The 17067-nt window shown below is 43.8% G+C and overlaps 1 protein-coding gene across 1 annotated transcript in view; it reads right to left on the bottom strand.

Moving 5' to 3' along the window:
• lrriq3 (leucine-rich repeats and IQ motif containing 3) overlaps nucleotides 1-17067 on the bottom strand; it is an 80144-nt gene continuing 63077 nt past the window's right edge. Inside the window, exons 6-9 of the mRNA XM_080196448.1 lie at nucleotides 10679-10778; nucleotides 4936-5025; nucleotides 2452-2599; nucleotides 1-106 (exon numbers count right to left, since the gene is read on the bottom strand). Coding sequence (XP_080052574.1) covers nucleotides 87-106; nucleotides 2452-2599; nucleotides 4936-5025; nucleotides 10679-10778 — 358 coding nt within the window. The 3' untranslated portion in view covers nucleotides 1-86. The remainder of the gene's footprint in view (nucleotides 107-2451; nucleotides 2600-4935; nucleotides 5026-10678; nucleotides 10779-17067) is intronic.

The following is a 17067-nucleotide window of genomic DNA, read 5'->3' as shown; positions in this document are numbered from 1 at the left end:
TCGTTGAAATATATCTTCACAGCACAGAGAGGCATTATTCTTTCAACTGAAGTCTGGACCTGTTTCTGCCGGGAACCCAGGGTCACTCATAAAAGATGCGGACGGTCTGTAATATAAGTCAGTGTCAGTGTGGACCAACTTTGATCATCAAATGAGCATGTGCCAGTTTACTCATTCTCACATACATCAGCACCGGGTCAGTGGGTGGCACTATCACCTCAGGGTCAGAAGGTTGTGCGTTCCAATCCCAGAAACTTGAACCCACAATCCAGGGTGACGTGCCAGCGCGGTGAGGAAATGTTACATGTTTGGAAGTGCTGTCTTTCAGATGAGGCCCATTGGCCCATTAAGGGGGAGGTAAAAGATCGCACTGTACCATTGTGAAGAACATAAGAAATAGGAGCAGGAGTAGGCCATCTAGCCCCTCGAGCCTGTCCCGCCATTCAATAAGATCATGGCTGATCTGAAGTGGATCAGTTCCACTTTCCGGCTCTCTCCCCATAACCCTTAATTCCCCTGTCTATCAAAAACCTATCTACTCGTGACTTAAATATATTCAGCGAGGTAGCCTCCACCACCTCAATGGGCAGAGAATTCCAGAGATTCACCACCCTTTGAGTGAAGAAGTTCCTCCTCAACTCTGATCTAAACTGCCCCCCCCTTATCTTGAGGCTGTGCCCTCTAGTCCTGTTGTCCTTTCTGAGCGGGAAGAATCTCTCTACCTCGACCCTATCCATCCCTTTCATTATCTTATACGTCTCTATAAGATCCCCCCTCATCCTTCTAAACTCCAACGAGTACAGACCCAGTCTATTCAGTCTCTCTTCATAGTCCAACCCCCTCAACTCCAGTATCAGCCTAGTGAACAAACAGGGGTCCCCGAGGCACAACTCCTTCCTCAAGCAGCTTCACTAAAACAGACTGCTTGGCCATTACTACATTGCTGTTGGTGGGAGTTTGTATGAATTGGTTGCTGCAATTTCTACATTAAACAATGACTATGCTGCAAAAGTGCTCCATTATCTGGAAAGTACTTTGAGACATATTGTAAAAAGCACAATAGAAATCCAAGTCCTTTCTGTGATTGGCCTGGGTTTTACAAGCTGATCTTTACACCTTTTCCCGGGAGATTAAAACCAGCAAAGATCAGGACAATATTCAGGCTTAGGCTGCTAAGTGGTATGTAACATTCACACGACATACGTGCCACGTGACAGCCACCTTCACTTCGAGAGTCCATACACATCCCCTCGACATTCCGTGGCATTACCATAATTGAATTCCTTACTCTGGACATTCTGGGGGTTATCAACCCCCCTCAGCATGATTGGACAAACAGACTCACCTTGTGTGCTGGAATGACTTCATGACATTCACATCATTACTGTGACAACAAAAGCAGACCAGAAGCTGTGAATTCTGCAGAATAAGAAGTCTCACAACACCAGGTTAAAGTCCAACCAATTTATTTGATAGTAAACCCACAAGCTTTCAGGGTTTGCCCCTTCATCAGGTGAATGGAGAGTTCTGGCCTCAGACAGAGCATATAACAGCACAGACAGTTTACAGATTACTGCTTAGAATGTGAGTCTTAACAGCTAACCTGCTATTCAAGTCTTAAAGATGCCGACAATGTGAGTGGAAAGAGCATTGAGCACAGGTTGAAGAGATGTGTATTGTCTCCAGGCAGTACAGTAAGTGAGGTTTTGCAAACCCAGGCAAGTCATGGGGGTTACAGATAGTGCGACATGAACCCAAGATTCTCTTTAACCCATGAGTCTGATTAGAAGACTCGCACTCTAATCAGTAATCTGTAAACTGTCTGTACTGTTACATGCTCTGTCTGAGGCCAGAACTCTCCATTCACCTGACGAATGGGCAAACCCCAAAAGCTTGTGAATTTACTATCAAATAAATCAGCTGGAATTAAACCTGGTGTTGTCAGACTTCTTAATGTGTTTACCCCAGTCCAACGCCAGCATCTCCACTTCCAGCCAATGATGCCCATATTCTGAGAATATTTTTCCTTAAAATTACTGGGACATATTGTGTGCCATCATGCCTGAAGCAGGAAAAGCAGCCAGCATAATTAAGGACCCCACACACCCCAGACATTTTCTCTGGTACCTTCTTCCAATGGGAAAAGGATACAAAAGTCTGAGGTCATGTACCAACCAACTCAAGAACAGCTTCTTCCCTGCTGCTGTCAGACTTTTGAATGGACCTACCTTGCATTAAGTTGACCTTTCTCTACACCCTAGTTATGACTGTAACGCTCCATCCTGCACTCTCTCCTTACCTTCTCTATGAACAGTATTCTTTGTTTGTACAGCATGCAAGAAACAATACTTGCCACTGTATGCTAATACATGTGACAATAACAAATCAAATCAAAATTAAATGGTAATGTGGCTTGATAAACCAGAGGGTTGTGTTTTTCTAATCTGTTACCTGAATTAGGGTCAAATACTGGTTCTCTAAATGTCCGAGGCTGGAAAACATCATTTTTCTTGGGCTGAAAGTTTGGACTGTCCTCTGTTTTCCACTGTGAAATGTGTGGGTAAATGCCAGAGGTTATTTCACTGGCTTCATATCGATCCTAAACAGAGAATGCAATGAGAGTAAGCTGCGATATTACCAAACAACCGAGCAAAGCGAGAAAAAGAAAAATCCAAAAGCTGACAAACTGAAATAGGACAAAAAAATCCACTACAAACATATGAATTAGGAGCAGGAGGAGGCCACTCGGCCCCTCAAGCCTATTCCGTCGTTCAGTAAGATCATGGTTGATCTGATAGTAACCGACTCCCCATTCCTGCCCCTCTCCGCCCCGATAATGTTTCTCCCCCTTGCCAATCAAGAATCTATCTAGCTTTTTCTTAAAAACATACAAAGACTGCTTCCACCGCTTTTGAGGAAGAGAGTTCCTGATAGAATAAGTTTTCCTACGCTCTGTCTTAAATGAACAACCCCTTATTTTTAAGCACTTCTCCCAGTACTGGATTACATAGAACATAGAACACTACAGAACAAACAGGCCCTTCGGCCCACGAGTTGCGCCGATCACATCAACACCTACCAATCTACAGACCTATCTATAACCCCCAATCCCATTAAACCCCATATACTCATCCAGAAGTCTTTTAAAAGACCCCAGCGAGTTCGCCTCCACCACCACTGACGGCAGCCGATTCCATTCACTCACCACCCTCTGAGTGAAAAACTTACCCCTAACATCACTTCTGTACTTTCCTCCCCGCACCTTAAATCTGTGTCCTCTCGTAGCGGCCATTTCAACCCAGGGAAATAGCCTCTGAGAATCCACCCTATCTATTCCTCTCAACATTTTATAAACTTCTATCAGGTCGCCTCTCAACCTTCGTCTCTCCAGGGAAAAGAGTCCCAGCTCCCTCAACCTAACTTCATAAGGCATGCCTCCCAGTCCAGGCAACATCCTTGTAAATCTCCTCTGTACCCTTTCAATAGCTTCTACGTCTTTCCTATAGTGAGGCGACCAGAACTGCGCACAGTACTCCAAATGAGGCCTGACAAGGGTCTTATAAAGTTGCAGCATTACCTCCCGACTCCTAAACTCAATCCCTCGATTAATGAAGGCCAGTACACCATACGCCTTCTTGACCACCTCCTCCACCTGCGAGGCCAATTTAAGAGTCCTGTGGACCCGGACCCCAAGATCCTTCTGCTCTTCAACACTACTAAGACTCTTGTGGATTCTCCCACAAGAGGAAGCATTGTCTCCACATTCACCCCATCAATACCCTTCAAGCTCTTAAAGATTTCAATCAAGTCGCCTTTTACTCTTTTGATACAAGCCTAACTTCTCCAATCTTTCCTCATAAAACAACCCACAATTCCAGATATTAATCAGGTAAACCTTCTCATTTACATCTTTCTTTACATAAAGACGCCATATTGTACACGGTATCTAGATGTGATCTCATCAATGATCTGTATAACTTAAGTATAATTAAGCTTGGAACTGGGTGTCTACAGGGTTGAGGACGTCAAAGGGTCTTGAAAAGGAAGACAGGCATGTGAAGTAAATATGGCCCAGTTGAATTTTGCAACAAATAAACAAGACATTGTAGAAATTTTCATTAGAGATAAAGAAGGTTTGTTGTGTTCAGTCGTTAAATTTCAAAGGGAAGTTAAAAAATCTTTTACAACTGGGAAAAAGTCATAAATAAAGATAAGGTCATTAAATGTTACTTTTTTCTAACAATGTGTGTTTGAGTTTACTTTCTTTTGTTAATAAATGTTTTAATTTAATATGTAAAATCCCCAGTCATCTTTACTGAAATTTGTGGCTCTTGCAAAGAGTTGTGATAGCTTGCTAAGTTCCCTTTGGGATTTGGTTTGCATGGCACTTACCATCTGCTAGATCATAACACACACACACACACACACGCACACACACAAACGCACGCATGCATGCACACGCACAAACGCACACATGTGCACGCACACATATATATGTGCAAATGCACTCATGCATGTGCCTTCTCACACATGCACATACACACAGATACACATCCTTACATACATTCACACACACAGTCATGCATACATACACAGGCATATGCACGTGTCTGCTCACGCAGATATGTGTGAATGATCAGGAATTGGAATTCTGGCCAATTTTGAATTGCACTGAGAAACTGATCTATAAAGTATTCTTACTTCCATTAAATTCACCAAGTACAAGATTGCCAGATCTGAGATCATTTGCTTCCAAGGAGATATTAGCTGGAATTTTACCATCATGCCTATCCCAGAATTGGTGGGATTTGGGCAGTGGGGAGCACATGGCAAAAAATCCTGCCCTCAGATCTACATTGTGCTTTTAATGTTCCAGTCCTTGTACCGACCAATCAACCAGCACAGAGATATAAACAGCTGAGGAATGAGTTGTACCTCAATCGATTCAAAATTCAGTTTGCTTTCATCAATCTTTAATTGGACAGCGTTACAGCGACCATCCTGCTTGCTGGTGCTCCCGGCTACCTAGACAATCAGTGAAACAATGTCATTACCGCATGTACTGAATAAATCTGTAATTAAATATTCATAATACATCATTCCAGGCATTTTGAAAAAAATCTGAAGACTGCAAATAAAGGCAGAGATACACATTTAAATAACACAATTAAAGCCATGGGATTGAAACTGCAAACAAACTTGCCCCAAGCCAGTGTTGATACACAGTCCCACCCAGAACAGAGATATGCTTCCACCCAGTGCCTAGATACATTGTCACACCCAATGCCCTGATACACAGTGCCATCCAGTGCCCTGATACACAGATCTGCCAGGGTTTTGATAAATAGGCCTTCATTTTCATGACATATGTGAAAATGCTGGCACAGGCCTGAATACGGAATCCTCTCCCCCAAACTCGGCCTCTATCATTTTTGTGGGATGATAATGGGGGGAATTGGACTGTGTTCATAACAGTATGTAGACGTAATTGTGTGTAAAATTCACATAAACTCACTGGTACTATTTAGGCTGTCAAAGAGCTGTCAAAATCCCAAAGAAATAAGAACATAAGAAATAGGAGCAGGAGTAGGCCATCTAGCCCTTCGAGCCTGCCCCGCCATTCAATAAGATCATGGCTGATCTGTCGTGGCTCAGTTCCACTTTCCCGCCCTCTCCCCATAACCCTTAATCCCCTTGCCTATCAAAAACCTATCAACCCGCGTCTTAAATATATTTAGCGAGGCAGCCTCCACCACTTCAACGGGCAGAGAATTCCAGAGATTCACCACCCTTTGAGTGAAGAAGTTCTTCCTCAACTCCATTCTAATCTGCCCCCCTTATCTTGAGGCTGTGCCCTCTAGTCCTACTGTCCTTTCTGAGCGAGAAGAGCCTCTCCACCTCTATCCTACCCATCCCATTCATCATCTTATATGTCTCCCCTCATTCTTCTAAACTCTAACGAGTACAAGCCTAGTTTATTCAGCCTCTCCTCATAGTTCAACCCCCTCAACTCTGGTATCAACCTAGTAAACCTCCTCTGCACTCCCTCCAAGGCCAAAATATCGTTGCGTAAGTGCGGCGACCAAAACTGCACACAGTACTCCAGCTGCGGCCTCACCAGTGCCCTATACAGCCGCAGCAAGACCTCCCTACTTTTATATTCAATCCCCCTTGCTATAAAGGCCAGCATCCAATTTGCCTTCCTGACCACCTGCTGCACCTGCAGGCTGGGTTTTTGCGACTCATGCACAAGGACCCCGAGGTCCCTCTGCACCGTCGCATGCTGCAGTTTTTCGCCATGTAAGTAATAGTCCTTCCTACCATTATTCCTACCAAAGTGGACAACTTCACTTTTGCCAACATTAAATTCCATTTGCCAGTTCCTGGCCCATTCGCCCAGCCTATCTAGATCCTTCTGCAGACTTTCTACACCCTCCGCACAATTTGCTGTTCCACCAATCTTGGTGTCATCAGCAAATTTCGACACCATACACTCGGTTCCCTCCTCCAGATCATTTAAATAAATGGTAAATAGCTGAGGCCCCAGCACCGATCCCTGGGGCACTCCACTAGTCACCAACTGCCAATCAAAATAGCACCCATTGACCCCCACTCTCTGCCTCCTATTTGACAGCCAATCCCCTATCCACGCTAACACCCTACCCCCAACTCCATGCCCCCTAACCTTCTGTAATAACCTCTTGTGTGGCACCTTATCAAACGCCTTCTGAAAATCAAGAAACACCACATCTACTGGCTCTCCTCTATCCACCGCCCTAGACACATCCTCATAGAACTCCAATAAATTCATCAGACACGACTTCCCCTTAATGAAACTGTGCTGCGTCTGCTCTATCAAACAATTCTCCTCAAGATGCCTCGCTATTTTCTCCTTGATCACGGATTCTAACATTTTACCTACAACAGATGTTAAACTAACCGGCCTATAATTCCCTGCCTTTTGCCTGCCACCCTTCTTAAACAACGGCGAAACATTAGCCGTTTTCCAATCTTCCGGCACTTCCCCAGAAAGCAGCGAGGTTTGGAAAATAATCATCAAGGCATCCACTATCACCTCCGCCATTTCTTTCAGAACCCTTGGATGCATTCCATCCGGTCCTGGGGACTTGTCCACAATCAGTCCCTCCAGTCTGTCGAGCACTGCCTCTCTAGTAACAATAATGTCATTCAGGCCCTCCACTCCTACCATCTTTACATCGCTAACACCCGGCAAACTATTCACGTCCTCCTCCGTGAAGACCGAAACAAAAAAGTTATTCAAGGCCTCAGCCATTTCCCCATCCCCTACCACTAAGTCCCCCCTCTCATCCTCTAAGGGTCCAACATTCACCCTAGTCAGCCTCTACCTTTTTATATATTTATAAAAACTCTTACTAACCTTTTTCATATTTAGCACTAGCCCAGCTTCATAGTTTATCCTACCCTTCTTTATCAACTTCTTCGTCATTCTTTGTTGATATTTAAACCTCTCCCCATCCTCTTCTCGCCCACTACTCTTAGCTACTCTAAACATATCCGCTTTTAATTTAACACTCTCCTTTACCTCCTTCGTTATCCACGGCTGATTATCTCTCCTCCTACGATCCTTTTTAACCATCGGAATAAATTTCTGCTGAGCACCAAGAAAGATCTCCTTAAAGATCCTCCACTGTTCCTCAGCAGACCTACCATCCAACGCGCTCCCCCAATCAACATTCGCCAATTCCTCTCTCATCCTATCGTACTCCCCTCTGTTCAAACAAAGGACACAGGTCCGGGAACCCACTTTCTCCTCCTCCATCTGCATCAGAAACTCCGCCATACAATGATCACTCTTCCCAAGAGGATCCTTCACCACAAGGTCCCTAATTCTACCTGCCTCATTACATAACACCAGATCCAAGATAGCTCGCTCCCTCGTCGGCTCCAACACACACTGTTCAAGGAAACTATCCCGGCAGCATTCCAAGAACTCTTCCTCAAGCCCACCGCGTCCAGCATGGGTCCATTTTGGAAGGTCAATTATAGACAGGAAATATACAGTAAATGGCAGAACCCTGAAGTGTATTGATAGGCAAAGGGATCTGGGTGTACAGGTACACAGATCACACAGCATGCTTGCCTTCATCAGCCGGGGCATTGAGTTTAAAAATTGGCAAGTCATGTTGCAGTTTTATAGAGCCTTAGTTAGGCTGCACTTGAAATGTAGTGTTCAATTCTGGTCACCACACTACCAGAAGGATGTGGAGGCTTTGGAGAGGGTACAGAAAAGATTTACCAGGATGTTGCCTGGTATGGAGGGCATTAGCTATGAGGAGAGATTGGAGAAACTTGGTTTGCTCTCAGTGGAATGACAGAGGTTGAGGGGTGACCTGATTATGACAAGATTATGAGAGGCACGGACAGAGTGGATAGTCAGAAGCATTTTTCCCGGGGTGGAAGAGTCAATTACTCGGAGGCACAGGTTTAAGGTGTGAGGGGCAAGGTTTAAAGGAGATGTATGAGGCAGATGTTTTACGCAGAGTGGCAGGTGCCTGGAACTTGTTGCTGGGGAGGTAGTGGAAGCGGATACGGTAGTGACTTTTAAGAGGCAACTTGACAAATACATGACTAGAATGGGAATAGAGGGATAATGTCCTTTCAAGGGTCGGGAGTTTTAGTTAAGTCGGGCAGCATGGTTGGTGCAGGCTTGGAGGGCTGAAGCGCCTGTTCCTGTGCTGTAATTTTCTATGTTCTATGTTCTAAATGTCAAAACTGTCAAAAATTACTGGAAACGTTAGCATTGAACAATACAGCTCAGTCCAGGCCCTTCGACCCCCGATGTTGTGCCGTCCTGTGAAACCAATCTAAAGCCCATCTAACCTACACTATTCTAATATCATCCATAAATGTTAAATAACTGTCAAAGAAATGTCAACACCCAAAAGAACTGTCTAAGCCAACTGAACTGTCAAAGCTGTAAAACCTTACTGGAACTGTCAAAGAACTGTCAAAGTGTTCTCAAAACCAAAAAAATGTCAAAACTCAAAATAAATGTCAATACTGTCAAAACCTTCTGAAATTGTCAAAGAACTGTCAAATAAATGTCAAAACACAAATTCACATGAACTCATTGGTATCATCTAGGCTGTCAAAGAGCTGTCAAAATCCAAAAATGTCAAAACTGTCAAAAATTACCAGAAATGTCAAATAACTATAAAAGAAATGTCAAAACCCAACTGAACTGTTAAAGCTGTAAAACCTTATTAGAATTGTCAAAGAACTGTCAAAGTATTATCAAAACCAAAGAAAGGTCAAAATGCAAAATAAATATCAATACTGTCAAAACCTTTTGAAGCTGTCAAAGAACTGTCAAATAAATGTCAAAACCTAAAAGCACTGTCAAAGACATGGCAAAACACAAAATATTTGTCATTTTATAATTATTTATTTATGACTGTGTCACTAACTCAGCCAGCATTTATTGCCAATCCGTAACTGTCATTGAGGAGGTTGTGATGAGCTACCTTCTTAAACCATTGCAGTCCCTTTGGGTCAAAGAACTGTGAAGGAACTGTCAAAACTCAAAAGAACTGCAAAGCTGTCGAAACCTACTGGAACTGTAAAGGCACTGTTAAAACCTATACAAAACAACTGCCAACACCCAAAACAACTACTGAAGATGTCAAACCCTACTGGAACTGTCAAAGAACTTTTGAAGCTGTCAAAACCCAAAAGAACTGTCAAAACTGTCAAAATCTACTGGAATTGTTAAATAGCTGTCAAAGAACTATCAACACATGTAAGAACTATCAAAACCTATCTAAAAAATACTGTCAAAAAGGTTAAAACAACATTTAAGGCTGTTGGGCTTTAAGTTTAAACAAAAGTTTGGAGTTTTGGAGTTTTTAAAAAAACTTTCACTGCTATATCACTTTGTTGACATAAGTTTGAGGGTCCTTATAGGATTTGTGCTGCATGACTGATTTTAAAACCTAACATTATCACAGTGTGGTACATGTTAAGTGAGCAGTTTGACTGACAGCTCCAAATAGCCAGAGAATAGAAAAAATTGTTTCCATAAGAGATTAGTTAAGGAATTTGAATGTGTTGAATGTTTTGCTTTTAATGAATACGAGGTTTTTTTAAAATAGCAACATCATCAGTAATGGTTTACTCAGTGAGTTGGCATGGGGAGCGGGTAAGGGGAAAGGGTTATGGGTAGGTGACATGAGTTGGCATTAAATTGGAATGGGGCTATAAAAGGCCATGGGCTTGAGTGGGGATCATGACATGGTGTAAGGGTTATGAGGCGCCATGATGGATGGGCAGAGGGGTATGGGATGGCATGGATAGGGGAAGGGGTGTATATATTGGGATGAGGGCATTTCAATCATTTATTTAATAATTTTAAAACAGTGCAGGTCCACTGAGGCTGGCCTTCTGGCTGGTCCATCTCCTTTCCTGGCAAACCCTGTGCTCATTCTGAGCTCGCCAGACACAACTTCTAATCCAACCCACATTCCCAGAACAAAAATCCTTTCTTTCTGGGCCTCTTTTTCTCAGGTCAGGTTGATGGATCGGGGAGCAAAGATCTGGGCCACATTGCCAGTGATGATTCAGAGACTTGTGGGGGTAAAAACATAACTTTTATCTTCTAAAGTCCCTGATGTATATTCCCAGCACAGCGCTGACTCACCCACATACTGCCATCCTCCAGTGTGTGGATACCCCGCTTACACAACTCTGCATTCAGCTCCACACTTAAACCTTTTCGCTGATGTGCATTTGAGGCAGCTCTGGATTAGTAAAATACAATATTAAATAACAAAACATTAGTGTTTCAGCGCCAGTCACTCCAAAGTGCAGTTTTTAATAGAACGATGGCAACATTCTTGTTCGAGCAGAGAAGTTGAAGGGATGATGTAATGGAGCTGTTCAGAATTAGTAAGTGCTTTGTTTGAGTAAATGAGGAGGACGTCTTTCCAGCGACATATGAACAAACATATCAACATGTGAAAGAGGAGCAAAAGGAGGCTATTTGGCCCTGCGAGCCTCCTCTGCCATTTCACAAGAACATGGGGGCGATCTTATCGACTTGCAATGTGGGTTGATCATGATGGTGAGTTGGTAAGATCACAACAGAGGCAACAAACCAGGTTCGCACCCAGTTTCTCACTTCTCGCGAGATTGCGATAGAGGCAACAAACTGGCCTTGTTACACTGACACAATCAGTCTTACGCTTGGGAAGAGCATGAGGCTGATTTAAATATTTCTAAGTAAATTGAAATATTATAAGTGACCCCAGAGGCAATCCTCCAGGCTCACTTGCCTTAACTTCTTTACTCAGAGGGTAGTAAGGGTGTGGAACGCCCTGCCTGCAGCAGTTGTGGACTCGCCAAATTTAAGGGCGTTCAAATAGTCAGTGGATAGACATATGGATAACATTGGAATAGTTTAGGTTAGAGGGTCATTAGATTGGTTCCACTGGTTGGCGCAACATCGAGGGCCGAAGGGCCTGTACTGCGCTGTAATGTTCTATGTTCTATTAACGGTCTTGCAGGTGGAGATCCTCACTGGTAAGGATCGCATCTGGTACCCCACCAACAGGGATCAGACGAGATGGACTTGCCAGGAAGCAGAGGCCATTGAGACCCCTGGGGTTGTTTGGCGGGGGTGGGTGCAGTGTCCCTCTTGTACAGAGTGCAGTGGGAGATCACAATGGGTGTACAATCGCACCCTCTCGCAGGCTGCAGCTGGCATCCCTGCATGAATAGACTCTGCCCACTTCCCTTCACATCGCTTTCCCTCATTTCTTTTCCTAAGTGTGCCAAGATTTGATTTTTTTTCTCTGGCTGAAAAAATGGGAGTGATTCTCTCCTGTTCTCACACTTGTTCAGCATTTAGGATTTTTTTTGGTAAGATCGCCCTGGTGACTGTTTGTGTTGTGTTGAATTCCACATCCCCATCGAACCCTGACAACCTCTAATTCACTTGCCTAACAAGAGTCTACCTAATTCAGCCTTAAAAATGTTCACTGCCACTGCCTTCTGAGGCAGAGAAATCCAGTTGCACAACCCTCTAAGAGAAAAGATTTCATTTAATCTCTGTCCTATGAAGGTAACTCCGAATTTTAAAAGAGTGCCCATGACTCCACTTGACAGGAAGATGCCCATAAAATGTCCTTTCAATCAGTCCAGGTGTTTGGGCAGAAGAAAACAGCAACTGCTGTTGCCCACTATGAGGGGAGGCAATGGCCTAGTGGTATTATTGCTGGACAATTAATCCAGAAACTCATCTAATGTTCTGGGGGACCCGGGTTCAAATCCCGCCACAGCAGATGGTGGAATTTGAATTCAATAAAAAATATCTGGAATTAAGAATCTATTGATGTCCATGAAACCATTGTCGATTGTCGGAAAAACCCATCTGGTTCACTGATGTCCTTTGGGGGAGGAAATCTGCTGAGCTTACCTGATCTGGCCTACATGTGACTCCAGAACCACAGCAATGTGGCTAACTCTCAACTAGGGATGGGCAATAAATTGGCAGCACTGTGGGTAGCACTGCGGCCTCACAGCGCCAGGGACCTGGGCTCGACTCCTGGCTTGGGTCACTGTCTGTGAGGAGACTGCACATTCTCCCCGTATCTGTGTGGGTTTCCTCCAGGTGCTTCAGGTTTCCTTCCACAGTCTGAAAGACATGCTGAATAGGTGCATTGACCCGAAAAGGTGCTAGAATGTGGTGACTAGGACAATTGCACAGTAACTTCATTGCAGTGTTAATGTAAGCCTACTTTTGACTAATGAATAAACTTTAAAAAAATTGCTAGCCAGCCAGCGATGCCCATAGAACATAAAACATTACAGTGCAGTACAGGCCCTTCGGCCCTCGATGTTGCGCCGATCTGTGAAACCAATCTAAAGCCCATCTAACCTACACTATTCCAATATCATCCATATGCTTATCCAATGACCATTTAAATGCCCTTAATGTTGGTGAGTCCATGAATGTTGCAGGCAGAGCATTCCATCCCCTTACTGCTCTGTGAGTAAAGAACCTACCTCTGACATCTGTCCTATATTTATCACCCCCCCAGCCCCCCCAATTTAAAGCTATGTTCCCTCATGTTAGCCATCTCCATCCGAGGAAAAAGGCTCTCCCCTATCTAATCCTCTGATCATCTTGTATGCCTCTAATAAGTCACCTCTTAATCTTCTTCTGTCTAATGAAAACAGCCTCAAGTCCCTCAGCCTTTCCTCATAAGACCTTCCCACCATACCAGGCAACATCCTGGTAAATCTCCTCTGCACCCTTTCCAATGTTTCCACATCCTTCTTATAATGTGGCGACCAGAACTGTACGCAATACTCCAAGTGCAGCCACAGCAGAGTTTTGTACAGCTGCAGCATGATCTCATGGCTCCGAAACTCAATCCCTCTACCAATAAAAGCTAACTCACCGTACGCCTTCTTAACAATCCTATCAACCTGGGTGCCAACTTTCAGGGATCTATGCACATGGACACCAAGATCTCTCTGCTCATCCACACTGCCAAGTAACTTACCATTAGCCCAGTACTCTGTATTCCTGTTACTCCTTCCAAAGTGAATCACTTCACACTTTTCCACATTAAACTCCATTTGCCACCTCTCAGCCCAGCTCTGCAGCTTATCTATGTCCCTCTGTAACCTGCAACATCCTTCCTCACTGTCCACAACTCCACCAACTTTAGTGTCATCCGAAAATTTACTAACGCATCCTTCTATACCCTCATCCAGGTCATTTATAAAAATGACAAACAGCAGTGGCCCCAAAACAGATCCTTGCGGTACACCACTAGTAACTGAACTCCAGGATGAACATTTCCCATCAACCACCACCCTCTGTCTCCTATCAGCGAGCCAATTCCTGATCCAAATCTCTAAATCACCCTCAATCTCATGCCACCATATTTTCTGCAATAGCTCACCATGGTGAACCTTATCAAATTGTTTATTGAAATCCATATACACCACATCAACTGCTTTACCCTCATCCACCTCTTTGGTCACCTTCTAAAGAACTCGATAAGGTTTGTGAGGCACGACCTACTCTTCACAAAATTGTATTGACTATCCCTAATCAAATTATTCCTTTCTGGATGATTATAAATCCTATCTCTTATAATCCTTCCCAAAACTTTGCGTACAACAGAAGTAAGGCTCACTGGTCTATAATTACCAGGGTTGTCTCAGCTCCCCTTCTTGAGCAAGGGAACAACATTTGCTATCCTCCAGTCTTCTGGCACTAATTCTGTAAGCAATGACAACATAAAGATCAAAGCCAAAGACTCTGCAATCTCCTCCCTAGCCTCCCAGAGAATCCTAGGATAAATCCCACCTGGCCCAGGGGACTTACCTATTTTCACACTTTCTAGAATTGCTAACACCTCCTCCTTATGAACCTCAATCCCGTCTAGTCTGATCGCCTGTATCTCAGTATTCTCCTCAACAACATTGTCTTTTCCCTGTGTGAATACTGATGAAAAATATTCATTTAGCGCCTCTCCTATCTCTTTGAATTCCACACACAATTTCCCACTACTGTCCTTGACTGGCTGTAATCCTACCCTAGTCATTCTTTTATTCCTGATATACCTATAGAAAGCTTTAGGGTTTTCCTTGATCCTACCTGCCAAAGACTTCTCATATCTCCTCCGGCTCTTCTTAGCTCTCTCTTTAGGTCCTTCCTGGCTAACTTGTAACTCTCAAGTGCCCTAACTGAGCCTTCACATCTCATCTTTGCATAAGTCTCCTTCTTCCTCTTCACAAGAGATTCAACTTCTTTCGTAAACCACGGTTCCCTCGCTCGACCACTTCCTTCCTACCTGACAGGTACATACTTATCAAGGACTCGCAGTAACCGTTCCTTGAACAAGCTCCACATTTCAATTGTGCCCATCCCCTGCAATTTCCTCCCACATCCTATGCATCCTAAATCTCGCCTAACTGCATCATAATTTCCTTTCTCCCAGCTATAACTCTTGCCCTGTGGTATATACCTATCCCTTTCCATCGCTAATGCAAAAGCAACCAAATCGTGGTCACTATCACCAAAGTGCTCACCTACCTCCAAGCCTAACGCCTGGCCTGGTTCATTACCCAGTACCAAATCCAATGTGGCCTTGCCTCTTGTTGGCCTATCTACATACTGTGTCAGGAAACCCTCCTGTACACATTGGACAAAAACTGACCCATCTAAAGTATTCAAATTATAGTGTTTCCAGTCAAAATTTGTAAAGTTAAAGTCCCCCATAACAACTACCCTGTTACTTTCGCTCCAAATGTGGAGATGCTGGCATTGGACTGGGGTAAACACAGTAAGAAGTCTCACAACACCAGGTTACAGTCCAACAGGTTTATTTGTAGCAAACGCCACTAGCTTTGGGAACTGGCTGTTCCTTTGTGAGGTAGGTGGAACTCCTCACCCACCTGATGAAGGAACAGGCAGCTCCAAAAGCAAGTGCCGTTTGCTACAAATAAACCTGTTCAACTTTAGCCTGGTGTTGTGAAACTTCCTACTTTCGCTCCTATTCAGAATCATCTTTGCAATTCTTTCCTCTACATCTCTGGAACTTTTCGGAGGTCGATAGAAAACTCCCAACAGGTGACCTCTCCTTTCCAGTTTCTAACCTCAGCCCATACTACCTCAGTAGACGAGTCCTTATCAAACTTCCTTTCTGCCACTGTAATACTGTCCTTGATTAACAATGCCACATCGCCCCGTCTTTTAACACCTTCCCTGATCTTACTGAAACATCTAAACCCCAGAACCTGCAACAGCATTCCTATCCCTGCTCCATCCGTGTCTCTGAAATGGCCACAACTGCAAAGTCCCAGATACCAATCCATGCTGCAGGTTCACCCACCTTATTCCGGATGCTCCTGGCATTGAAGTAGACACACTTCAAACCACCCTCCTGCCTGCCGGTACACTCCTGCAACTTTGAAACCTTATTCATGACCTCAGTACTCTTAACCTCCTGTTCACTGGAGCTACAATACAGGCTCCCATCTCCTTGCTGAATTAGTTTAAACCCTCCCGTAGAGCATTAGCAAATTTACCCCCCCCTCCCCGAATATTGGCATCCCTCTGGTTCAGGTGTGGACTGTCCCATTTGTAGAGGTCCCACCTACCCCAGAATGAGCCCCAGTTCTCCAGCTATCTGAATCCCTCCCTCCTGCACCATCCCTGTATTTTTCTCTACGCCCTAGCTATGACTGTAACACTACAATCTGCACTCTCTCCTTTCTTCTCTATGAATGGTATGCTTTGTCTGTATAGCACGCAAAAGACAATACTTTTCACCGTATGTTAATACGCGTGACAATAATAAATAAAATAAAATCAAAAGAATCGTGGAATGATACGGTGTTCGGTTCCTAATATTTTTTGCTGGTTTTTTTGAAAGAACCAACAAGAACCAGTTTCATTTTCTTTGCTCTTTTCCTGCAGCCCTCCGTATCTTTACATTTCAAAAATTTATTCAATTAATTTTTAAATAGTTTTCAGATTTTCAATTGACCTCCTGCCTCAACAATGGGAAGAGATTTCCAAACAAGGATTGAATTTTAAATGACTGCTGCATTTGTAACTCTCACAGTCAGTGAAAGCATTGTCAGAGAGGAGCTAACACTTTCCCAAATGGCCTTCAGTGCACTCACTGTTCTGTCCGCCAGTGAATGGAGAAAATATTGTTCACAGGCAAGATATCAGAAAGGCAAAACATTACAAATGAACACATCCATTGGTGCTGTGGATTCAGGCAAGAAAATCAATCTGGAAATCCTGCTGCTTCAAACCTTTGACCGATCCAAGTTGTTGTAACACAATACAAATAGTAAAATGAGAACACCAACCTGCATTTATATAGCACCGTGACTGTAGTTCAAAAATTCCACAGTGCTTTACAGGAACATAAATTGGACGAAATCTTGACACCAAGAAATATTAGGAGATTTTCGGGCAGAAGATCTTAAGCTTTGTCAAAGAGTGGGTTTTAAGGGGCGTCTTAAAGGGAAAGAAATGGGGTTGAGAGACAGAGC

This window comes from Carcharhinus amblyrhynchos, chromosome 9 (assembly GCF_965287045.1).
Source record: "Carcharhinus amblyrhynchos chromosome 9, sCarAmb.v2.hapA, whole genome shotgun sequence".
Lineage (NCBI taxonomy): Eukaryota > Metazoa > Chordata > Chondrichthyes > Carcharhiniformes > Carcharhinidae > Carcharhinus > Carcharhinus amblyrhynchos.
The sequence above is the reverse complement of the archived record's forward strand: the minus strand, read 5'-3'. Positions and strand labels throughout refer to the sequence as shown.